The sequence below is a fragment of the Haliotis asinina genome, chromosome 9 (assembly GCF_037392515.1).
Source record: "Haliotis asinina isolate JCU_RB_2024 chromosome 9, JCU_Hal_asi_v2, whole genome shotgun sequence".
NCBI classification, from domain to species: Eukaryota; Metazoa; Mollusca; class Gastropoda; order Lepetellida; family Haliotidae; genus Haliotis; species Haliotis asinina.
In genome coordinates this window covers 32,964,451-32,990,282 of record NC_090288.1, presented here as the reverse complement: position 1 = coordinate 32,990,282, position 25,832 = coordinate 32,964,451, and the positions used below count along the sequence as shown (strand labels likewise).

Here is a 25,832-nt window from a genome sequence, read left to right as displayed (position 1 = left end):
ACGAACACTTAACGAGTATGTGAAAACATGTGTTTTGTGTTTCAAGCTTTCTGAGTGTTCCATTTGTAAATAGCATTGTAATGAAAAAATATGTATCTTAAGAAATCCCTTCTTACTCTGCAATTAAAATTCATTATCTGTGTAAACTTGGTCTCGTCGCTTTAGGACTGAAATAATGTCAACGTGATCTAAAACTTCATCTTAACATCGATAAGCTGACATGATCTGTCGCGCATCAAATCACGCGCACTCTATTTTACGGGGCACTATTTTGCTACCGCACCGGTAGCACTCTCATATTGTTCTCAGGTCATGCTGTCATAGCTAACAGGGATGGTTCATTTTCACGTTACGCAATCCCGTTCATGGGAACTTAAGAGGCATGGCTACGCCAACAACTGAGGTTAAAATGCCGTCTCGCCGACTTCTGGAGGTTGTGATGGCAGCAATATGTCTGTGTGCGCGAATCCTAGGCCAATCCACAGGTACGTGGTACTCCAGCTTGTACAGCAGCACAGCAACTTAAAACTTTATCATCGAACTCTGTTAACTGATAGTGCATAGGTCACAGACATAGGGATTATCGGAGGAAATATGTCGATTTGATGTTGAACAGGAACGCACGAGCATGTTGATGTTTGTGTGATCGCTCACTAAATCATTTGACATGTCGGTGTTAGTACGTTAACAGCCCCTAAAATATGTACACCCATACCGTATTTGGTATCGCGAGAGTTTATGCATTGATAGTTGTAAAGATAACATATATCTTTATGCAGTAGCCAGAAACTTTGGTAAGAGTTCCTTACTGTTCGCCCAACCCAAATAATATTTATTACTTGATTTATGCTAGAATTATGAACAAAACCTAACAACTACCAGAGAACTCACAAAAACAACTAAAAGTCCCAAAAATTAAGTATAATATGTAGGGTTGAACCACTTTGTGTTACATCTGTTAATCTGAGGAAGAAAGAATGTGGGGGAACAGAAGGGAACTTTTTCCGAAAATTTTGTTCTTGATTTCGATCTGATCTGAAGTCAGATGCCTTGTCGACATGACCAAAGAGGTTAACCCTGTCAGCAACCTGACAAGGTAAGGATGTCATCTGTGGTATGACTCCACGCCCTGCTACATACTCCCCCAGTCAACGGAAGGTATACGTCCAGGGCCACATAACTGGGTACTGAGACTTACTTTGCTCAAATTTGATATGAACGTGCTCACCCCCATGTTGGGTGCCAATGTGATAGCCACAAAATTTCTGAGTCCTGCATTTGGAATCGAATGACAGACTTTTTGATCCTAAGTCAGTCGCCTTGTCCACATGACCAAAGAGTTTAATCCCGTCAGCAAGCTGACAAGGTAAGGATGTCATCTGTGGGATGACTCCACCCCCTCCTACATTTTTGTAAATTACTTTCACTGTTCATTCATCAGAGAGCACTTTAGTTTCAGGTCCAGGAACAATTATATATAGATTGCCACCATATAGCTGGAATATTACTTACTGCTGTCACCTGATGGTGAATAACAGATCCTATTAGTCAGACTCGCTGACTTAGTCAAGGCAATTTGTCATCATGTCCGAATTTGTTAGAGCAATAACCAAGATGTTGGTCACTGGATTGTCTGGTCCAGACTCAATTATTATAACTGTTTCATATCTCTGGAATACTACACAGTATGATGTTAAGTGACAAACAAACAATTGAAATAATTAGCCTTCATGATCATTAGCTGATGTCATTTGCCCATAAAGCTAGATTTACACTCATTTGAGAATGCCTGGTTCATGTCCAGAGGAATTCCTATTATATTTGATAGCATTATATGTACCAAAGTCACCAAAGTCTTTATAAGGCTACTATGCTTGCTGTGAAAATCAACTAATGGGATTGGGTGGTCAGGCTCGCTAACTTGGTTGACTCATCTTATTGCACAATTCGATGCTCCTGCTGTTGATCACTGGATTGTTTTGTCCAGACTCAGTTATTTACAGACTGCCGGAATATAACTGGAATATTGCTGAGTGTGGTGTAAAACTAAAACTCACTCACTCACCAAAGCCTCTAACTTTTCAATTTTATGTAGCATTATTGACTTCAGTGATTGCAGCAATTATGAATCATTACGAAACACAGTTCAATTGATCTACTCAAAACAATAATGGTTGTTACATTGTACATATAGTACTGCAATTACTACTCAGTTCTATTGTCATCTATCCATGGTATAATTTCTATATTTAGTCCTTATTCACAGGACGCTTTGTCAATGACTTGTTTCAAGTATTGATTGTTGGTCTCAGTACATGGGTTGCCTACACTATGGATTTCATCACTGCATTGGCGGATGTCCCGGACATGTAGCAATTAGTGCTTCACATTTGGCATTTCTCATGTCCAGTGTAATTATTCATATACAATCAGGCATGAAAAAAAAATCTGATGTGTTGAATGTATTACATGTTATGCAAAAAGACAGGAATGATAAGTTGAGTTGCTAAACATTTCAGTCAAAGGTTAACCGATAGTTTATGGATTTATCACTGTTATCTTACACAGTGGATTTGTCAACACTGTTTCTGTAAGGACGCATGATGTAAAAGCAGACGCGAGTGCACCCATGTAGGCAAAATCAGTAAACTTTATTCAAATGATTTGCTGATAATCTGTTGATTGATGATTTATTATTGTCAAACTAAACTGAGTGTTTTAAACAGTACTACATATCATGAACATAGGTAGCTTGTGCTGTCGCATATGACCAGTCTGCTAAATAGTTTCCAGATTTTGCTAGCCACTCAGGCAAGGTATGCTTGAAAGTAACTAGCCCATAAAATACGTCAGTGGTCGAAAACATGAACATAGACAGAGGTTTCATCATAAACCTGCTTGATTAACACTTTTATCAGGCTGATGACTTAACACGTCAGAGAGCGATACATATTTACAAAATGACCCCATGAAAATTCATTAGCACTCAGGCTAGTGTCTATGGAAATTTACTGGCCTGACTAGACTTTTACCATCAACAGACTGGTGGGCCAGTGATTGTTTCACACACAGCATGTGACCAATGAGACATGACATCTATTAAATACAGATGAAACAGTATGTGTCACTTTGTACAGCACAACAAGAATGATACTAGATACAACTTAAGTCCATTATATGCAAATTCGTATTCTCTGACAAAACAACCAATCCACATTTCGATACTTTCCAAGCTGGCGTGTTGTGTCCTTTGAAGTTCGGGGCAGGATCAGAGCGCCAGAAACTCCCAGGATCATCTTGAAAAATGAAAGGCTGTTAACAGTGTTGATATTTGTTGTGGTTCTGCACATCTTGTTGGCTGTGGTGTCATCTCACAGATGACTCCTTGCCTCATCGTCTAGCTGATAAATGTTAATTAACCTCTTAGGTCAAGTGGACAAGGCATTTTCAGACTTCAGATCAGAATGCCCAAGGATCGAATCCCAGGAAATGACTCAGAACATTTATTTGGTGAAAAGTAACTATACCCAACAAAAGTAGTATGTTCCTGAAAACATATTTCCATTGTCAAATAGTTGTCTTTGTTTTACCCTCCACAGAAAATGGCTGTTATACTAAGATTGCTGTGACAGACTCTGCCAGGCACACAATCACATCGGAGGGGTTCCCTTCAGAGTATCAACAGTAAGACATTTTTATTGTACATCTTTCCTTGTCAGTATGACATTTGGATAGTATTAACTCTAATGAAAACAATGACAGATATTATAGGCTTAATGCTTCTCTCAAGGGTAATACAGTCTGCAGTAGCAGTGTTACCCGAGCCAAGGAGATGCATACAATGTTAAGTGAAAAAATATCATGAAAGTTTGATCACTAAGATCATTGAAACATATTCAAACAAGCTTAAAACTATAATAAAATGTGGTTAGTAATGTTTAAATTGAGTTTACAAATGATTCGATGTGAAAAATTAGTTTTAAAGAGGCAGTTAATGTTCATAGTGAACTCAAAAACAGGTAAACAGCTAATCCAGATGTTCTTTTACTCTGTACACTACATGTATATGTATCATATTATGATGTCACATGATTGTTAGCAATAGAGCTTCTTCGCGAATAGTTTGGTGGTTACCGTGGCAGTGGGTAATATTTTTTTCATTTGTCACTCTCTTGGTGACATGGAAACTTGTATTTTACATGACAGTAAGCTAAGTGGTATTTTGGAAACTTTGTTTTGAGACATCTATACTTTCTGACAAGGTTGATCAAACTTTGATTTGAGGCATCCATATTACCTAACAAAGTTGATCAGTGGGGCGTACCCTTGCAGATGCGTGTGAGAATTCTTCAACACATCATGCATTTCATGTGACCACTTGGTCAAGCTCATTGTCTTGGTTGATGCATATCACAGTTGTGTAGATTGGTGCTCATGATATCAATCACTGAATTGTCTTGTCCAAAGTTGATAAATTACAGACTGGTTTTAAATACCTGGAAGTTGTATAAGGCATTGTTAAAGAGGAAATAAAGAAAAACCTTTGGATGATGGCATGAGAACACTTCTTTTGTGTTTCAGGGATCAAGAATGTCATTGGGAGCTTGTCGCAACAGAAATGTTTAACCAGAACAAAACCATCAAACTTCGATTTAGCATTAACATAGAAGATTCTGCTGACTGTGAACGAGAATCTGTCACAGTCTATGCTTGTAAGTATGGATAACAACATCTGGATTGTTTTCTTTCCTTTCAGGTGAAATATATGTTTCTTTGAAACATCAGTTTGAAATATGACAAGGCATACTTCTTCTAATGAACAGGGATTTACAGGACGCAAATTCCTACATCCAATATACATAAAAATTGACAATGGATGCAACAAAATAGATTGGCACGTCCACAGGGACACAGAAAAAGTCCAAATACACTTTTTTAGAATTTTTATAAAGTAGCAGTAAGCTATCACTGACTCTGCTACTATAGTCTGGCTGAAAATGTTTCAGGACGGTGTTTAGTAACTTTTCTTTAAAACTATAAGTGCTATTTGTTTCCAGTTTGGTATGAGGCTTTATAATTCTTCTACCAATGAGGATTTTAATTGTCATAATTTATCACTCGATAATAAGAAAGTTATCTGTAAGAGCTGTCATTATTTCAAGTCACAACAACACCTCACATGTCAAGGGTGTTGAGCTACTTACCGGAACAGCGACGCGGTCATGCAAATAGGCAGGACACATGTCAAATCCTTACAGTATGCTTGGTAGATCATGTCAAATGACTTAAAGTATTAGCAACTTATGTCGACATTCAGGTGAATTGTTTTATGGACTAGTAACTTTTAGGCATATCTAGACTGACTGGCAAGCAAAATTGGAAAATACTTTGCATACTGATTGCGATGATTTTGTTCGCTCAGCAGTATTACACGTGGTCAAATCTGGACCAGACAATCCAGTGCTTGACCTCACCCTGCTGATGTTCCTTCCAACATGGCATCGCCACAAGACAACCTCTTGATGTAGATTGGTAGTTTAACCCACTTTAATCCAAGGCAACATGAACTGAAGCATCATACTGTACATAAGGAGGAGGTAGAGACCTAGATACCCATGTTTCCTCCATAGGTCGATGCAGTGCCGATAAGTTAAAATAATTATGTGAACAGATTTTGGTTTGATTAGGTTGTTGTCTAACGCCACTCTCAGCAGTATTCCAGCTTTGTGGTGGCGGGCTGTAAAATCAAGTCAGGACCACACAATCCAGTGATCAACAGCCTTAACATCGATTTACTCAGTTGACATATGATGACATGTTTCAACTAAGTCAGCAAGTCTAACAACTGATCTTGTTTGCTGCTTCTTACGACAAGCATGGGTTACTGAAGATCAATTTTAACACAGATCTTCACAGGTTGATGTAAAAAAAAGAGGTTTAACACAAAATATTTAACATTTCCACTGAATATTTCCGATTACACAACTTCTCATTTTCTCCAGTCAAAGATACGAGTTTCAGATGTAAGGTATGCATGTAGCTTTCCATTTTTCTTCATTTAAACAATGACAATTAAGAATTCCATCTTTGTGAACCAACCATAGTTCTTTGATAATTAATTATCTTTCATTGTTTTAAGCATAATATATGCATAATAATTGATCTTTTTCTCATTTAAACAGTTACAATTAAGAGAGCCATCTCAGCTAAGATTTCTGTCCTAATCTGTTATGTATATTGTTTAAAGTAATACACCTCAGCTTATGAGAGTTCTACATGTATGTTTTTCCTTGTCACAGTCACGTCAACCAGAAATACCAAACTAGCCGTGCTGTGTGGCTATGTGAGAAGCAGAAAGTATGAGTTCTTCATCCAGGCCCTTCTGGTTGTGTTCAAGACAGGATCAACTCGTTCGCGTAGCAGCAGAGGCTTTAAGATGGTGTACCAGATGATTGAGGGTATGTCTGTGAGTGATTGACTTCAGAAGGGTTTACTATGAGTCGAACAACATGCCAGTGATATTTGCCAGTCCTCAAGAAGGGGAAACCAGGTGTTCGCTCATTGTACCCATGTGTGGAATCAAACCTAGATATTGAATGTATAGTATCATCTAAACTATTTTCTGTATATACAGAGAGAGCCTCTCACTGCGATTTACGTTTGTAAATAATTTCACTGCTAATTATAAGAAATGTTTAATCTGAAATGTGTGTTTATTTTTTATTTGATGTGTCCTGTGAATTTTCAGTGGGTCATACAGACATCTGAACTAACAGTGAGTGAGTGAGTTTGGTTTTACGCCGCTTTTAGCAATATTCCAGCAATATCACGGCGGGGGACACCAGAAAATGGGCCTCACACATTGTGCCCATGTGGGGAATTGAACCCGGGTCTTCAGCGTGACCAGCGAACGCTTTAACCACTAGACTTCCCCACCGCCCTGAACTAACAGCACCCAGTGTCCTATAACTTTGAAACTCCAATCATGGAGTATCAAATATCTTAGTTAACTGGCTGAAATGGTTCACTCCCATGTCTCACACTGCCTAAACTGCAGATAAAAAGAGCACACTAATTACTTGACCGATTAATAAATGGCCTGGGGCCCCTTTCACAAAGCTCTCGTAAGCCTAACTCGTAACTTTTCTCGTAGCATTCGTACCTCCTATACCATAACATAGGAAGTAGGAATGCTACGAGAAAAGTTACGAGACCATAGGCTTACGAGAGTTTTGTGAAAGGGGCCCCTGGTCCAAACTTTCATAAATATGGAGGACAACAAAGGATTATGTGGACATCCTTGTCTAACACCAGTGGAACAATCAAAATAATGAATACCATTTTCTTTAACCATATCTATTTCCAAAAGTTGAACCTGATTGGTAAGCAACCAGGATGTTTTCGAGTGATATTTTCTACCCTCACTTTATCTCCCTCCCCACTCCTCCCTTTTGTATTCACCAATTACACTTTCCTTCTCGACAGAGGTATTAATAATCTTGTTTATGATAGATATATATAATTTACACAAAGTTTTCAACAATGATACGCCCCTATAATTACCAGGTTCAATATTCCTTCCCTTTTTATGTATAGGTATTAAATCAACAGTAGTCCATGCAGCTTTGTGTAAACAATGAAGCAATGTGGGACACAGTCATATCTCCTTAACTTGCTTTAAGTATTCTGTTGGAATACTGTCATCTCCTGGTTACTTATTCTCTCTGGCATCATCTATTGCAGATATAATTTCTACACCTGTAAAAACATAGGATAATTACCACTCCTGGTCACAATCATCACATGATACAGGATTTAATAAATCTTAACAATATGCATGCCATGTTTCTGGTGTGTAAAAGGTTATTCTTATATTCTTTGAAAGTGTTTGCTTATCAGGCTGAGGAGACAGGTTCAGTTCCCCCCATATGGATACAATGTGTGACGCCCATTTCTGGTATCCCCCACCATGATATCACTGGAATATTGCTAAAAGAGGTGTGTAACTACACTCACTCATTCACTAGACCGTGGCTTCATGTGAGAGACCAAAAATGCTGGTCAGGGATGTTTTTCCTTTTGGTCACGTAATAGTGACAATAAACATTAAAATGTGATTGAAGCAAACCAGGATTCAAACCCATTATCACAGTATCCAGCATTTCCAAGGGACATAACTCTGCACAGAAGCTTCTCTCAAATTAAGAAACTGGGCCAGAAATTCCACATGGACAATGATTATGCAGGGTTTGAAAGATTGTCTCCCAAAGAATACATATACTATCAATCAAAACTTTAGACTCACTAGTGTATGTGTAACCACTTACTTCAGTCAACCGTTCGAAAGTAGATTTTGCAGAATAATCCATATTGTTTAAAGGTACTGTTTACACATGAGCTGATGTTTTGTAAACAAATTCATCATTTTGAAAAAATCATTGTCATGCATTCAATAAATGATTAAAAATTCTTAACAAAATTTAATATGAAAACGCAACTGTTCAAATGCATGTTATTTACTCATGTTTTTCAGCAATTCGATCCATGATCCTTGTGTAATTCAACTGCATAAGGTTTGCAGTTGGTTCCCTCAAGTTGTTGGAGAAATTTATCTTCATTGTAACCATACATGCATGCATGCATGCATCCATCCATCCATCCATCCATCCATCCATACATACATACATACATACATACATACATACATACATACATACATACATACATACATACATACATACATACATACATACATACATACATACATATAAATGTGTGTTAAGTGAGTTAAATTATTTTCCTATTTCTAAAGGATAGCATGTTCAGTGTTTACGCTATGGTGTATATTCTCTTTTGTTATCCAGAAACATCATGCAGCAGGAGTCTGGTTTCTGCTGGCAAAATGAAACGCTCCTTCCATTCTCCTCTACATCCCCAGCCCTACCCAAGGTAAGTGTTCCTCAGCTATAATCAGGATGTTCAAACTCAACTGTTTCTGTGAAAACTATTCTAAAGAATATTAAAGTTTCCCCAACAGGGCAACTCAAGCAAATCCTGTATTCAAGGTAGCGATTCTCAACAATATTCAAAATGCCCAAACTCCACCACGTCCAAGGAAACTATTCGATTGAGTATTAAAATTTCCAAAACTCAACCAAATCCTGTTGTCAAGGTAACCATTCTTGGCAATATTCAAGATGCCCAAACTCAAGTGTTTCCATGGAAACTATTCTCATGAATATTAAAGTTTCCTCAACTTGACGTAATGCTGTATTCAAGGTAAATATTCTTGACAATATCCAAGGTTCCCCAACCTTGAAAACTATTCTATAGCGTATCAGCTGTTTCCGTGGAAACTATTTTCTCAAGAATATCTCAGGCATCAAACTGCCAAACACGGTCACCCATCCAAAGACTCTCCATGACCAACATAGCTTGTGACTTGAGCTCTATACAAACGACCACACACCACCTACCAAAATGACACTAATAGGTGTAGCAGGGAATCTGGGTGACAGTGTTTGAAGAAATTACCTCCTTGTAGGCCAAATGGTTGACTTTAAGCAATTTTAATATTGCTAAGAATATTTACCTTTAATATAGGATTTGGTCAAGTTAAGGAAACTTTAATGTTCTTGAGGAAATAGTTTCCATGGAAACAGTTGAGTTTCTAGAACTTCAGTCTTGTCCCACAACAAAGCACATATGATACATGTGGTCTCACCGTGGGCAAGTGAGTTTGTTCAAAACTGCCTCTGTTCCCCCCAGCAGAAAATGGGTACCTGGTGGGATAAGTCGCATGACTGCTAACATCCTATGCCTCACAGCTTTGTTTATCAGGAGTAATAATGTCCATTATATTGTATGTGCTTAGAGCTTGCCGGCATGGGGAAGAGTACAACGCAGTTAATTGGACATATTTTTATTATCAATATGTCACATCAAAGATTTGCACATTAAAGAAATGGTTCCAGTGGTAAACTTTCAAGTTTTTCAGTTTTCAGCGATGCACATACCGTATAAGGACCATTACACCTCATCACAATATGAGACTGGACGTCCTGAAGTCTGATCTCAGTTTATCCTGTCAGTATGCATATGTTCTTGTTTACGATGGTACGTAAGTCTCGGCATCGCTTGAATGCTACTATGTTAGACTTATCAGCTACCTTTAAGACATTGGTGAAAATTTGAATTGATTATTCACATATCCATTGATAAGTAAAATAAATAATGAATGCTAATTATGAAAGAACTTCAGATATTTTGAATATTCTCGAATTAGGGATAGATTTTAGTGTGAGAAGTAACTGATATAATAATGTGTTTATCTTATGAATACCACTTAAGGAAATTGATTTTAATGTCTGATTTTATTATATTTGTTTATTTCGTTCCGTTTTTAAAATTTAGGGGTGAAGGGGTATCAGTTCAGATATAATCAAGCATTGTCATTATTTGTTGGTTAACATTTTCTTCCATATCTAGGCGACACAGAACAAGGTCCTTTGCTCGGGAAATGGTGCGGTTCTGAACAACCGACGTTCCACAGCCTGTCCCCACGACTCTATGTAGTGTTTGTGAGCCAAGAAAACAACAACGGACTTAAAGGATTTACAGCTAGTTATAAAGATGGTATGTCTCAAATCATGCACGGATGCATGCATGCACATACACACATATGTAAGCACTCACTCACTCACTCCAGGTAGGACAGTTAGAGTCTCTAAGCAACCAACAAGGTGACTGAGCTGATATATCCTGTTATGAGCCTTGAATGACTGGATAATCCCCACGTGGAGGGGCTGCAGGTGACTTGTTATCATTTTAGGTGGCAGTAAGTGTATTATCACATATGTTATCCCACCATGGATTACAAGACTACTTAAAGCATTAATCAGTTTGGCCACCTGACAATTCACCAATTGACATAACATGCAGCCTGTGTGATTTGCATTATAACCAGGGGAAAATGACTTTTTGTTCCAAAAATATTGGCATCTAGCATTATTCCCAGTTTAGTGAGTGAGTGAGTTTAGTTTTACGCCGCACTCAGCAATATTCCAGCCATATGGCGGCGGTCTGTAAATAATGGAGTCTAGACCAGACAATCCAGTGACCAACAGCATGAGCATTGATCTGCACAACTGGGAACCGATGACATGTGTCAACCAGGTCAGTGAGCCCGATCCTGTTAGTGGGGTACATAGAAAATGTTACTCATTTCTAAGCAGGGTACAACATCGAAAAAAAGTGGAAGAGTGCTCAGCCAATCCGAAATTAACATGTATGTATGAGGTAACATAATGAGATAAATATTTTTTCTGTATAGTGTTCAACCACACTCCCATACCCTTTCATTGTTCTCGATTTCAGACAGGTGTGGAAACAGCCTTCACACAGACTATTTCCAAACAGGCGAAATTGTAGTTCGCAAAGGCGAAGGCAACCTGTAAGTTGAGTTTATTGCTTTGTCAAACTTTTTGGTAGTTGACTGAGTGGTCAAACATAAACCTTGGCACCATTAACTTCTGGATTCTGCTGATATTCATGTTATCCAGACATAGATGTGTTTTGGAGGTGCTTATGTCATCTAAAGGTTTGTGCAGTAAGCCAAGACAAGGTTTATTTCTTGTTTCATCAACCTGCCTGTTGTGTATTTTCAAGAATAAAAAAAATATACAGATCAATTTTTCCTGCTCAAAGAATAAGATCTGAATATTTTTATTGGCCAAAAACATAAAGTTACTTGAATGTGTTTTTAGATTGTTTTTTGGACCATTTACACTTCATAAATATACTTTGAGTATTTAGAAGGAATATTGCTTTGAGTGATGATTTTTAAAAACAAAAATTTCCTCCTGCCTTAAGGTCTTCTCAGGACAAAAATCTGTAAAGGCAAGAAATAAAATTGGCCTGACCTAATGTTTTCTCACAAAGAGTGAGATATATACAGGGTTCACACAGGCTTGAAAAAGTCTCATATTTTGACATTTTACAATCAAAAGTCCCTGAATTTGTTTCATCCTTGAAAGTCAAAACTTGTCAAGGTAGGATTTTGCAGGAAACTAGTACATAATAATATTTGCAGTGAGAGTAGCTGTTAATTAATCGCCATCATGAAGCAAAACTTTCCCAGTCCAGCGATGTAGATAACAGATATATCCCTCTGATGGGAGGGCAGGGGGGGGTGGCCTATTGGTTAAAGCATTCACTCGTTATGCTGAAGACACTGGTTCAATACCCAAGAGTACAATGTCTAAAGCCCACTTCTTGGGTCCCCTCCAGTGATAAGAGGGGAAGTCAATAAGTTCATAGAACTCCATATAAAACAAAGCACATTTATTGTGATATTGATTTTATTTTTCAATATAATCTCCCTGGACCTCGATGAATTTGGCCCATTTGTCTTTGAGACTGTCTATTCCCTTGAAATCGAAGTCTTGTGATTGGTCCCTCAGCCACGCCTCAGTTGCTGCCTTGAGTTCATCATCATTGCTAAATCTTGTTCCACGCAAGTGTGACTTCAAATTATGAAACAGATGGTAGTTGCTGGGGGCCAGATCTAGACTGTAGGGGGGATGGTTTAGTTGTTCAAACCCACATTGTTGAAGAGAAGCCTGTACATTCACCCCTTCTCTTGTGAGAAACTTGATGACTGCACAAAACTCAGATTTGGAGCTTTCCATGATTTGAGCAGGGTACCTCTCTTTAATAGGCTCCTGCCCTTCACTGAGAGATGCTGTGTATGAGTGTACAGAGTCACAGATGAATTAACTGAATAATGACACCAATGACAATATCATCAAGGGTATATCGATACTCACTACTATGAACTTGTTGACTTCCCCTCGTATTACCTGAATATTTCTAAAGTGGTGTAAAAGTAAAACTCACTTACTACACATATTGTAGTATCATGGAGTAATTTAGAGTGTTTATTTTTTCAGATCCCCAACATGTCAGTGGTCTTTCACTGCTCCCTCTCATGTGTCCAGTTTCTTGGTGACCTTTACAGATGTTCACATACGCTGCCCATCGAGTAGTATTTCAGTATATGATGGTAAGGATTGGGTACGATTTGTTTACCATATAACCTGAACATTCTTTCTATTCCAATCTAATAATAACTATTAGTCCATGTTTATTTCACTAAATCCATACTAACAGCATGATCATAGCACAGACAAGATAGAATTTATGAATTTATGAACTTAGAATAGGCAAAAAACAGGATTTTGATTAATTCTTCATTGGCCGATGACATGCAGTATGCTGTGAAGAATTTATCAGTCTGAAGATGCTATCAAGGAACTCTTAAAATCTATTTTTCAAGTTGAACATTTAAATTTAGCAATCACTTTTCAAACATTAAACTATCGTGTCTCAACACTCAAACCACTGCATTGCTACCAAAACAGAAACAGCTACTCATTGTAAGTCAGAATTAAGTTATTTTGTTTGGATGGTCTGGTCTTGTTAAGTCCATTTTGGGCCGGTAACATTTTGAAGTTACCAATCCTGATGTCTGGCTGGGTTTTTGGCTTATTACATACACTGGTGTTTGGGAGTGACGTTTTGTCGATCACTTGTGCTTCTTAATAATAATAACAATGATAGTTGTTTTACAGAACACCTATTTCCAAATGATATTGCTCAATGGCGCTATAAAGAGAAAAGATTGGAGGCAAAGTCTATAGAAAAGAGAGTTTGAAACGTTGACATTTTAGAGCAGTTTTGACAGCACCAGCAGATCCTGTTTCTTTTAGGATGAGTGTTAGAATGTTTCTTTGTAAACTATGATGAATCAATCCCCTGTGTCTGGGACATGTTTGTAAACACCAATGTTTTCAACTAGTCTTAATCAGGCATGTGATTGGCTGATATTAAGGGTCAAGGTCATTTCATTTGCTATTTTTGTAAAATCTGTTGTTCTCTGGGCCACAAGGCCTTTAATTCTGAATAAACAATATATACAAGTATGGCAGGTTCTGTGTGTAAGTTTCACTGCACTTTTTATGATTTCCTGAAATGAAGAAAAACAATTTTTTATGGATACACAACTTCTTCAAATCTTTGAATTGCATTTTCTAACAACTTCTTGATTGCAAAGCTGCTAACATCTACACTGAAACATTCAACTTTGCAATAAAGAAAAAAATTGTTTCTCTTCATCATTTCTCCGATGGGCAGTTTAGAAGTTGAGTTGATGAATAATGTTATACAACTTCTCTTATTCTCTGAAGGAGACATTTCGGCATAGATTCTGAGGTCATTATCACTTGCATTAGAATCTATGTGGAAATGTCGCCTTCACAGAAAAAAAGTTGTATCTCCATAAAAATTGTCAACATTCTCCTTCATCATGCTAGCCTCTAAATGCCACTCAAAGATGATTTCCTGAAAAGTCAAGAAATGGAAAGGAGAGGATGTTGATTTTTATGAGTACTAACAAACAAACACATTTATAGTAATTCTTCAGTGATGTATTTTAATAAGCGTTAAGCCTTTCACAGCAGACAGTCACTTCCAAAGTTTAGTTTTCCATGGGTCGGTGACATGATCTTAGAAAATGTATTTCTTATGTTCAAGGGTCAAGTGATACAGACTATAAACAGACATGGGATATCTGTGACAACCACAATCATATGTATTTGATTCCTGGGACGAAGATGTTCATCAGATTTGATAATAGGACCAGACCATTTGGAAATTCCAACAGCTCATTTAAAATTCACTACAGAGGTTACCGAAATACAGGTGAGTGATGACATTGTTAGTCGTGGTGGTGGTAGTCATCGGTCTGGTCATAGTAGTGGTGGGGATAGCAGTTGTGTAGGTGGTTGCAGTCAGGAATTTTTGTCAAGTCCTGTTTTATCGTCCCTGGGACTCATACTCTTAATTTCAGGGGTCCTAGACAATACAATTTGGGGTTCCAGACACTTGATTTTTATTGTTAATACTGTTATTGTATTGTTAATCATGATCATCACATATTTGTTAAAGGCATTTAATTGCAGATGATAACTGAGCTTGATAGATCTGGGGGTGTACTGGTGTTTAGCGTATTAGCGTCCATGGCAGCAAGTTTGACTTTGAAAGAAATTGGTGGTAGTGATATTTTTGGAGCAGAACTCTAAAGCCATTCGCTATTTCTTCACCAAACATGGCATATAGATTGGTCTAGTTGTGTTCTGGTGCCTAATGATAGTTTGGGTGTTATGAATAAAATATTTTTGGCATTTCCTTGGCAACAAATTTGACTTAAACTGAAATTGGTGGTAGTGCTCTTTTCCAGAGCAGAACTCTAAAGCCGTTCATCATTTCTTGACCAAACTTTGCACATAGATTTGTCTGGTGGTGTACTGGTGCCCAGTGGTAGTTTTGGATTTCTGAATAAAATATTTCATCATTAAGCTGCTAGTATGATCAACATTTTTATCAGGCCATAATCTTGCATTATTTAATAGTGTATTATAACTTAGCAAGTCAGAGAGAGTGATATATTTACAAAATGACTCCATGAAAATTCACTTGACTGTCGGGTCAGTGACTGTGAAGGCTCACTGGCCTGACTGGATTTTTACTAGCCACAGACTAGTGGTCCTGTAGTATGTGATGTTACACAGGGTTATGTGAGATTAGCTGTATGAGACTCAACATTCCTCTGCTGGCCGAAGTATGAAACTGTGTGCCAACAAAAGCCATGATGACATACACATTCTGTCCGAAAGTCGACGCTGTTGATGGTTGTAGTTGTAGTTGTTGCTGTACTTGCTGTAGGGTGATTAATTAATCCAAGATTATCACCCTATCAAATAAATGGAGAATTGACATAAGTGATTTGTTAGCAAATACTCCAAAATGTATGGATTTTGGGTATAGGGATGTTATTGAAGAAAATAATTTGTTCTGGAGAAAAAAAAATTGTAAAAAAACATATGTTTTGTTTATGTTTTAGAAAAACGTTATCTTCCAATCACAGGATTGTTTTTGTTACATGTATTCTTGTGTTCAATTAATGACACTAATTCTTTTATTTATTTTGGACAGCTTGCAGCCTGAAAGGAAACAATGTTTTAGTACAGAGTGTTAAAGTGAGTCATGAGACAAATTTACTGACGTCCCCAGGATACCCGGAAATGTACCCAGAGTGAGTACTTTTGTGTCATGTGACTTACTGTTTGACAAGTATTAGATGAGCCATGCCTGACAAAAACTCCAATTTGCATATATGGGAATGCCCTCCGGAACATTCCATTTGAAACAAGATGAGAACAGGTTGTCGTCTAAATATTGAAAAGTTATATTTCCTCATGTGAGTTGTGTTGTGATGGTGTTTTGCTGAACTAAATCGCTCTACGAGACACGTGTTAAACAGTAGCGGTACTGATTTGACACCACGGTCAGCATGTATTGCACGTGCTTAATCGCCAATCTACCTGTAGCAACCAAGTGTATTTGTCCACATTACTTGCCCCACCTGCTTGTCACAAACGCGTCCACTGCCTGGCTCATCTAATACTTGTCAAGCAGTATTGCTGCATGCTGATCATCTGTTAACCCAACATCTTTATATTACGAATGAAAAAGGAAAGAAATGGCAATGTTAACTTAGTTCACCTTGTTATGCAACTTCGTATAAGCCATTGTGGGTCCAGATGATGTGAATGATTATTTACTGATGTTAGTGATGAAATATTCCCATTAGTGAATGATCACTAATAATGTCATTCAGAATATTCGGGGTAGAAAGGTCTTCAGCAATTATTTACAGTGCCACCATACAGCTGGAATATTGCTGAGTGCAGTGTAAAACAAACTCACTCACTCACTCACTCACTCACTCACTCACTCACTCACTCACTCACTCACTCACTCACTCTCTCACTCTCTCACTCACTCACTCACTCACTCACTGTAACATTGGCCCCCACAGAAATACTCGATAACCCATGTAGGTAATATGCTTTTCACTCCTGTGAAAATTAGTTAAAGTATTTGCTTATGATGCTGAAGACCAGGTTCAATTACCCACATGGATGCAACGTGTGAAGCCCATTTCTGGTGTCACCTGCTGTGATACTACTGGAATGTTGATAAAGGCCGTGAAAAAGTACACAGACAGTTTTTTTATAGACAGAACATTATTTTATTAAAGCCACATTCAGAAATGTGTCTTGTCATTTTATGTTACAGACGAATACAGTGCGTGTGGCAACTGCAGGCAGGTTCAGAGGGGGATGTTATAAAGCTGGAAGTTGTCGACCTCAACCTTTATCACAAACCATTATGTTATGACAGTGTAAATTTATACAATGGTAGGTACTTGTGAATGAGCAAGTTAAAGTATGTCTGCCTCAATATATATATCATAGACCAAAGTAATTGTCGAAAAAACGGGACATTGTGTCTTTAAACCATTCGGTTTCTTCCCCTATTGCATGTTACAAGTTGTAATTACAGGTCGCACCATGAGAAGGCACCTTTACCTAACCAACCACACCATGAGATTTTTCGATACATGCTACCGAGTATGTGTCATCGTAGACTTTCAACTCAGATATCTCCTGGGAGGTGTCTGGGGGAATTTATGAAACTTAGTACTTAACATTGTAACCATTGACTTCTCAGAACATTAGATATGTGATCCCTTGATCTTTTATTTGATTTATTAGTTTGTAAAGTATATCACCATAGATAAGCCAAACTCTGAGGACCAAAAAATCAACATGGCACTACCTACTTGTTATGCTAGTCTATTATGCTAGCACTGCCACGCCATTAACGGACGCTTATACCCACTTGTAATTGTTTCACTGAAAGGAAAGCCGGATTGTACTTTTCTGTATGAGCATATTAGGCATTTACCTGCCTGTTATGCCAGCAACGCACACATTTACTCTTGTGTAAATGCTCCTCGGAAATGAATACCTGATTGTGCTTTCTGTATGGATATGAGTATTTGTTATGCTAGTACACTGTGCCAATATTGTTACTCCATTAACGTACATTTATACTTGTTTGTAAATGCTCCACTGAAATGAAAGCTTGATTGTACCAGGTGCTACCTACTTCCTACGTAAAATCTGTTATGCCAGCACTGTCGTGACTTTAGTGTATGCCTATACTCTCTTGTAATTGGTCCACCGAAATGAATAAAAATAATGAAAAAAAAATTCAGCTCAGAGACACCCCACTGAAATAGATTGCAAACATAAGTCTGATATGCAGAGATCATGTTTTATTATGAGGTAAGATTTTAGTTCCATCTAGGGGCAGGATTTACTCACATATTCCAAAAAGGATTTGTTGACACTCTATTTCTGTGACTGACCACAAGAAGATGAACAAAGTTTGTTAGGTCAGCTTATGTATGGAACATATTATTGTGATACAAATTTCAAAGATCAAGTTAGGACCTTGCCTTTTCTATGATACCAGCTTATCTACGGTAATATACAGTACCTAAGTGAGTCATCATGACCTTTATTTCAGGGCATGTGTCTGACTTGATAACAATCCCAGACATGGTTTGGTGTGGCGTTGAAAAGAAAGTGTTCTACAGCGAAGGTGAAAACATGACCATTATGTTTTTGACCGATGAGGATGGAATTGGGACTGGTTTCAAGATAAAATATCAGGCAACCCGTTTACGTATGTATCACTTCAACTTTCATCCATGTTAAAATTACAACATAAGGCAGATATGGATCACATGTTTTAACAGTGTAATATTTCTTTGCTATGTGAAAATAAACATTAACTTTTGTCATTGTTTTGTCATGGAACACTTAAGAGGAGGTAGCATTTAGTCAACATATTGAAACAACAATTTAACACCTATTGTCATTTAGTGGACTTCAGTAAGTGATAAAAATGTAACATAATAAGTTGAATTGTTGGCCAATTAGCAATTTTGTTACAGGTTGCCAAAATAAGCTATAATTGTTGCTTGATACACTGTTTCAGAGAGCACAACAACAGATCCAGTTGAAACCAGTTCCAACTTGAATGTTTCAGTCACAGCAATAGTAGGTTTCATTGCTGGTATCATCATCATCATCATAATCATTGCTGTAGTGATTAAAGTAGTGTCCAGCTGGAGAACCCAGTCAGCAGCTGTCCAGACATCTTCGGGTCCACATCCTCAAACACGAGACCAGGCAGCCCCTTTCCTCCCTGCCAGCTCACCCCATAGAAACACAGATCCTAGTGCTCCACCACCAGCATACCAGGATGTAAACTTCCTGCCTGTCACAGACTCAACAGAACCATCTATGCTACCTCCCAGTTATGAAGATGCTATTTCGAAAGGAATGATAGAAAAAGATTCTGAGACTAGATTTTGAGGCTTTGTGTCTATAGTCGGTATAATTTTAATTTTAAGTGAAGTTACAAGAGTAGGTGATAAGTGACTCATTCAAAAAAGGGGCAGTCCGGCTGCTTTTTTGTGTATTTGTCCAAAGCCACTCTCAGGAACAATCACATAAGTTGCCTCTTCTGACAAACATGGGCTGCTGAAGACTAACTCTAACCCAGATCTTCAGGGGTCAATGACAGCAAGCAAACATTGCAGTCTGGGACAGGCAAAGCCAAGTCAATGCTGCCTATGAGTGATTGAGTTTAGTTTTACATCGCAATCACGCCCTGACAAGTTTTACAGTGCACTGGTCAGAAAGGACTGGTTCGCACCATTGACTTAAAAGAATATACCTGATGTACAGGAAAAAAGTCACAAAAGAATATGACTGATGTGTGGTATATGGTACAGGTAAAGTATATACCTGAAGAGTAGTACAAGTATACTTGTGTGGTAGAAAGTGTGAGTTACGAAGATGTGTACAAGAATGCACTAACCACATGTCTCTATCAAGTGCAATGATCCTGAAAGCAACCTTACAACCTCTTTCATCTCCCCATACATTGACGTTTTTCAGATTTATACATGGGAGTGTTTTTGTGTATGAAGAATGTAGTTTACTTTCCTTAATCAGTCAGACTATTGATCCATGAAAGCAAGAACTATTTTGACCAAGATCTTTCATGGATAAATCTTCTTCTAATTCTTTGACTTACAAGGTTTCAGGGTCATTTCAGACCCCTTCATCAGTTGAACTGACAGTTGATGCTATGACGTGGAACTGTCACTTCACCTGATGCAGGGGTCTGAAATGACCAGAAATGTTGTTTCTCAAAGAAATAGGTGTATCCATTATAACCACTTCTAAAGGCTGCTAAAAGACTTCAAGAACTTATATATATTTGTCAACTTCATTATTTTTGAGGATGTGGTGTTTTGGAGTATATTCTTACACATTCACCTGATGAAGAGGTAAGAATATATTCCATAAGGTCAAGTTCCTAATGTAATACCCAAGTTGACATCATTATAATGTCCAACACCTCGATTTTCGAATCCCTTTTAGAGCAAGAGAGTCGTAAGTTGTTAATCTGTGGCACTTACAACCATCTTAACACTATGAGAGCTTTGTAAATCTGGGTCCATTTGTTTCTATGTATCACTTCAAAGTGTCGTTCAAAGACTTTATTCATCCATGTTGTCATATAATTATGACAAGTGTCAGTTCATATGTCAGATCATAAAATTGTTTTTTGTAAATTTGTTAATTGCATTTTCTAAATAGATCTGTTGTTTTATAAAGGCTTGTGTTGATTTATCATTTGTTTTGTAGGAATAGTGATAGATACAACAGTGTTAGCATGCGACACCCTGGCTTCGTGCATGCCGATTGTCACAGACTTGTACAATTGTATAGCGGTCTGCGAGACATTACATCTGTGCAGGGTTGTCTCCCTTAGCCATTGTCTCAGTATCCTGAACCTGGCTCATCCTTGTATCATCCTTATTTACAATAGCCCATCCTGGGTCTCTGACCGCAGATTTGCATCACTGTGTGTTGTCCGTGACTTTTATTGTTGGCATATTGAAGAAGAGGACAGAAAGTGAGTGAGTTTAGTTTAACATCGCTTTTCACAATATGTCATCAATACCAAGGCGGGTGACACCAGAAAGGGGCTTCACACATTGTACTTAAGAACATGATTGCCCTTGGGATCGTTAATTCATAGTCATCAAAACTTATTCATATTTTGACTGGGGGCGTCTGTCAATGTCCCTACTGTTGTTCATTACACAGCAGCTCAAGACACAAACATAGTTTCTCTTATGTACAGATAGTTGGCATGAACTGAGTGGCTGTAAGGATTGCTTTTGCCTTAGGCCCAGACGATACCTACTTGGGTCCACTATGTGAAGCACATTTCTGGTGTACAGTTGCTGGCATATTCATAAAAGCGGCTTCAAACTCAACTCACTCACTCACTCACTCATTTGTGCGGCTCGGTCATAGGCGAGAACCTGAGGAATTACTGCTGACAACACATTTCTTATTCCTAAAAGCGGCTTGAAACCGAAATCTGTCCTTACATCCGTACATACAAAAATAGATAAAATATAAGTTAGGTTTATCGAGATTTGGGAACAAATGGTAATCACTTGGTGCCAGGTCTGGAGAGTAGGGGGGATGCGGCAAGATTTCGTACCCGCATTCCTGGACAGCAGCGGCTGCAACGCGAGAGGTGTGTACTGGAGCATTGTCTTGATGTAGAAGAATACCACGTCTGATCTTGCCCTGGCGCCTTGATTGACTGTCGCACTTGCCTCAACAAGTTAGCGTAGTATTCCCCATTCATTGTTCTTCCTTTTAGTAAGTAATCTATGTGGATGGCGCCTTTGCTATCCCAGAAGACTGTCGCCATTACTTTCTGCACTGATCTGGAGGCTTTGAACGTTTTGGTCCTGGGAGAAGTGGCATGTTTCCATTCCAAGGATACTTGTTTGCTCTCAGGATCATAGTGGTAGATCCAAGTTTCATCACAGGTTGCTAGCATAAAGTGAAAATCTTGTGGATTCTTGTTGTATCTGGTTAGCATGGAGTTGCTTGTGGTGACCCTTGTGTGCTTCATTTCATCTGTAAGCATTCTTGGCACCCGTCTTGCGCACACCTTAGACATGACGAGATGTTCATGAAGAATTGTCTCGATGGATCCGTGTGAAATGCCTGTGGTCTCCTCTAACTCGTGGAGTGTGATTCCACGATTTTCCAGCACAAGTCTATGCACTCTGTCAATGTTTTCCTGACTAGTGCTTGTTGTTGGGCGACCTGGACGGGGGTCATCTTCAAGACTCTCTCTACCATGCTTAAATTCATTGACCCAACGTTTGATGGTAGCAGATGAAGGGGAAGACTTCCCATAAACTGCTGAAAGCCTTTCTTCAATGTTCTTCGCCGAGTTTCCTTCAAGAACTAAAAACTTAATTACTGCTCTATACTCAATTTTATTCATTTTCACTGCCGTGAGGGGGGTCTCTTTCTGTCAATGTGAGCTGTTCAATAACTTCTGAGAGTAGGATACCAAAACTTATATATCACATCAGCCACACCCCAAGGTTCAATGTCGTACCATATGCTGTGACACCTGGGTATGAGAAATGCTCAAGGCTCAAAACTTATTGACATCCCTTCGTATCTACACTTTGCTGAAACGGTTGAGAAAGATGACATAGGCTGGATAAAAATCCTTCGAAGTAAACGTAATCTTGATAGTCTTTTCCCACTGGCATCGTGTACATCCTAACGTAAAACTGAATTATCTGGAGGAAGCACAGCTGTGTTGTTTGGGTGTGTATTCCGTCCAGAAACTCTGGAATGCCCACGTAAAAGTAACTCAATTCCGGCTCTGAGTTACGGAGAACAAATGACACACTAGTGTCATGTTTCATAGCGCTGAGACAGTCGTAAGTCTAGATCTACCATGTAGTATGTTACAGTATAGAAGGTAGGACAGAAGTACCGCCACGATAGCATTGTGAAACTGGCCCTGATCAGGCCCAAGAGAACAATCTCTTCCGAAGTGTTAATGTTAGGTGTACAGTAACAGTTCCACTCAGCGCAATCTTGGAAATTGGCTCAAGAGTCGAACGAAATGAAGCTATATTTGAAAGAGCGATCTTATTTGAACACCCCAAAACACCATAGTCAGACTTCGTGTTGTTATTCTTCAATGACAGTGGAAGAATATTGAGTGAGTTTAGTTTGACACAGCAATATTCCAGCTGTATATGCCAACGTTCTGTAAATAATGGAGTCTGGTTCAGACAATCCAGTGATTAACAGCACGAGCATCCGTCTACGCAACTGGAATACAAGGACGTGTCGAGTCAGCGAGCCTGACTCCCCAAGCCGGTTAAGTAGACTGCTTATCTGTTGACAAACGTGGGTCGTTGAAGACAAGGCTAGCTATTCTCGAAACGTTCGTAGCCTTACGAAGTTCTTAAGCCCATTCTTAACACATTGGCTACGACCGTTTCGAGAATAAGGGCCCTGGGCCTAGATTTTCTAAGCTCTCTTAGCGCTACGATAGTCGTAAGTGCCATACATTAACATCAACGTACGACTATCTTAGCGCTAAGTGGGCTTCGAAAATCTAGGCCCTGGGTGTCGATCCACAAAGCGTTCGTAACGTTACAATCTGTCGTAACTCTACAGTTTGTCATAGAATTACGAATGTCGTAAAGCTTTGTGGATTGGGGCCCGGTTTGTATTTTTGCATCATACAATAATTTGTCCTAGATTTAAACACATGTCACGATAATCATTGTCGGTAAAGGATCCAGAGGTGGGATTCGGGAAGAGTATATTTTCTCTGTGTGTCACTTGGTCACATTTGATAAAACGATAAAACATGACATCCGGGCATATGGACAGCGAGACACTACATTATTCCTGAAACAGAACAGAGCCGGATACTACATTTTAAGAAAAGGGGGAGCACACTTCATTTTCATCCGTTCTCAGTGGTTATTTAATACACTTTCAGGACGGTGTGTGTGCGTGCGCTTATCCCTGCACCACCATTCCCACAACCCAATTCGCCAATGGTAAATAAAATGTCACAGGCTTTGTAAGCAACAATGAACTGTGGTATATATAATTACATGATTCCAGGGTCCGTTCAAATCTATTCAACATTTTAGTAAACAATGCAGCTAATGGGTTCTATTGATTTAACATTACCTGATGTAAATGCGGCCTGGTCGGTAGGCGTTAATATGGGTTAATATTTAATACATTTTGAAACAAGTCATATCGTAAATCCGAATATAGTGGACAAGTAAGCAAACAGTGAACTGACTCAATGGTATTGCCATCACAGTGTTTACAAATTCTGGCATCAACGGGTGTTTCGCTTGCAAAGTATGCTGCGATGAGATCTCGGTACTATTTCAGTAACAATCTTAAGATCGTATTCACTGTGAAACATTGTAAAATTCCCCTTCAGACATATGCCGATCCACCACTGGGAGATTTAAGTTTGTTAAAGAATATTAACAACAATTCCAAGGTTTTGAAAAGGTATTATACCATGTGCATAAAGTACTCGATATTCTTGGCTGCTCAGTACAGCAGAGCTTATACCAAAACCGTACAATTTCGATTTTTTTGTTTAGAAATGGAGTAGTTCAACAGATCTCTCCCCGGACCTGTAAATTTGGGGACTTACCGAAGACGCCCAAGTCTTCTTTTGTACTGCGTGGAAACAACTGAATTGTTTCGTACACCCATACACCTGACCCGTGGGGTAAGATAGGATGGACAAGATTATTGTATTGAAGACGTCATGAGCCAAACCACCAAAATAATTAAATTTACACATAATAACACAGAGAGCTCGACCTCTAGTAGATTTGGCATTTTCTACAGCTATAAAATTAAAATTAAAATCTGCTGTTAAAATATCAAATTTATCAATTCTACTTCATTCCCGTGAGATATTGTGATTTTCCTAAATTCAGTATGTTGAATGTTTTTTTTACATTAAATTTTGTAAATATGTTTTAGGTGTTGGGTATTACGTCTCAAATGACGCTGCTTTAGGTGAATGTGGTAGACACGGTCTGTTTATTGATTATTATAAACGATAGATTACATTTTGGTTAAACTTGCCAACTGTTAGATTTCCAAAACAATGTTATTTATCATCATGTAAATCATTAGATTAATGTAATCGTATAACTTGGACATCAAAGGTTCAACACTAAGTAGTTTTGGCTATGGTTTAGTGAGCGGTGGGGTAGCCCAATGGTTAAAGCGTTCGCTTGTCACGCCGAAGACCCGGGTTCGATTCCCCACATGGGTATAATTTCTGGTGTCCCCCGCCGTGATATTGCTGGAATAGTGCTAAAAGCGACGCAGAACTAAACTCACTCACTCACTTTGGTTTAATGTGGATCACACTTGGAGTGGATGATTAAAACGCGTTTCTCAATACCTTTGTAAAGAGGTTTAAATACTATAATCGACAAAATGTTTATTCTAAAATTTGTGATTCAAGTGTAACCAATGAATATAAATCTTCATTGTCAAATGAATATTATCTGTGTGCTGTCCCAGAAAGAGAATACGGAAGACTTTTATAATAGGTATCCAGCTGTATGTGAGTTCCCATTAATGGTTAATATTGGTAGATGGTGTGGCAATTTAATCTCCAGGCAGAGTGAATTTGGTTTCGTGCCGCTTTTAGCAATATTCCAGCAATATCACAGAGGAGAATTAACACACCAGGGATGGACTTCACACATTGTGAATCGAATCAAGGTTTTCAGTGTGACGAGCGGACGCTTAACCAGTTGGCTATCCCACCCGCTAGTAAAATGTGATGTAACGTTTTTGAAAGAGCATGTTGACCCCTGGCCGGAAAGATTTTGGCATAAAAATATACGTTTACCATCTTCCGATACGATTTGT

At 38.5% G+C, this 25,832-nt stretch overlaps 1 protein-coding gene across 1 annotated transcript; it reads left to right on the top strand.

Annotated features, from left to right (window-relative positions):
* Nucleotides 1-281: 281 nt before the first annotated feature.
* On the top strand, nucleotides 282-20,665 carry LOC137295987 (deleted in malignant brain tumors 1 protein-like). Its single transcript, XM_067827604.1, has 14 exons — nucleotides 282-485; nucleotides 3,600-3,684; nucleotides 4,582-4,712; nucleotides 6,300-6,458; nucleotides 8,865-8,949; nucleotides 9,998-10,116; nucleotides 10,489-10,635; nucleotides 11,377-11,452; nucleotides 12,951-13,063; nucleotides 14,593-14,760; nucleotides 16,054-16,153; nucleotides 17,200-17,321; nucleotides 18,499-18,657; nucleotides 18,973-20,665. Exons 1-14 carry the CDS (start codon nucleotides 383-385, stop codon nucleotides 19,350-19,352), a joined length of 1,947 nt encoding a protein of 648 aa, XP_067683705.1. The 5' UTR covers nucleotides 282-382; the 3' UTR covers nucleotides 19,353-20,665.
* The last annotated feature ends 5,167 nt before the right edge of the window (nucleotides 20,666-25,832 follow it).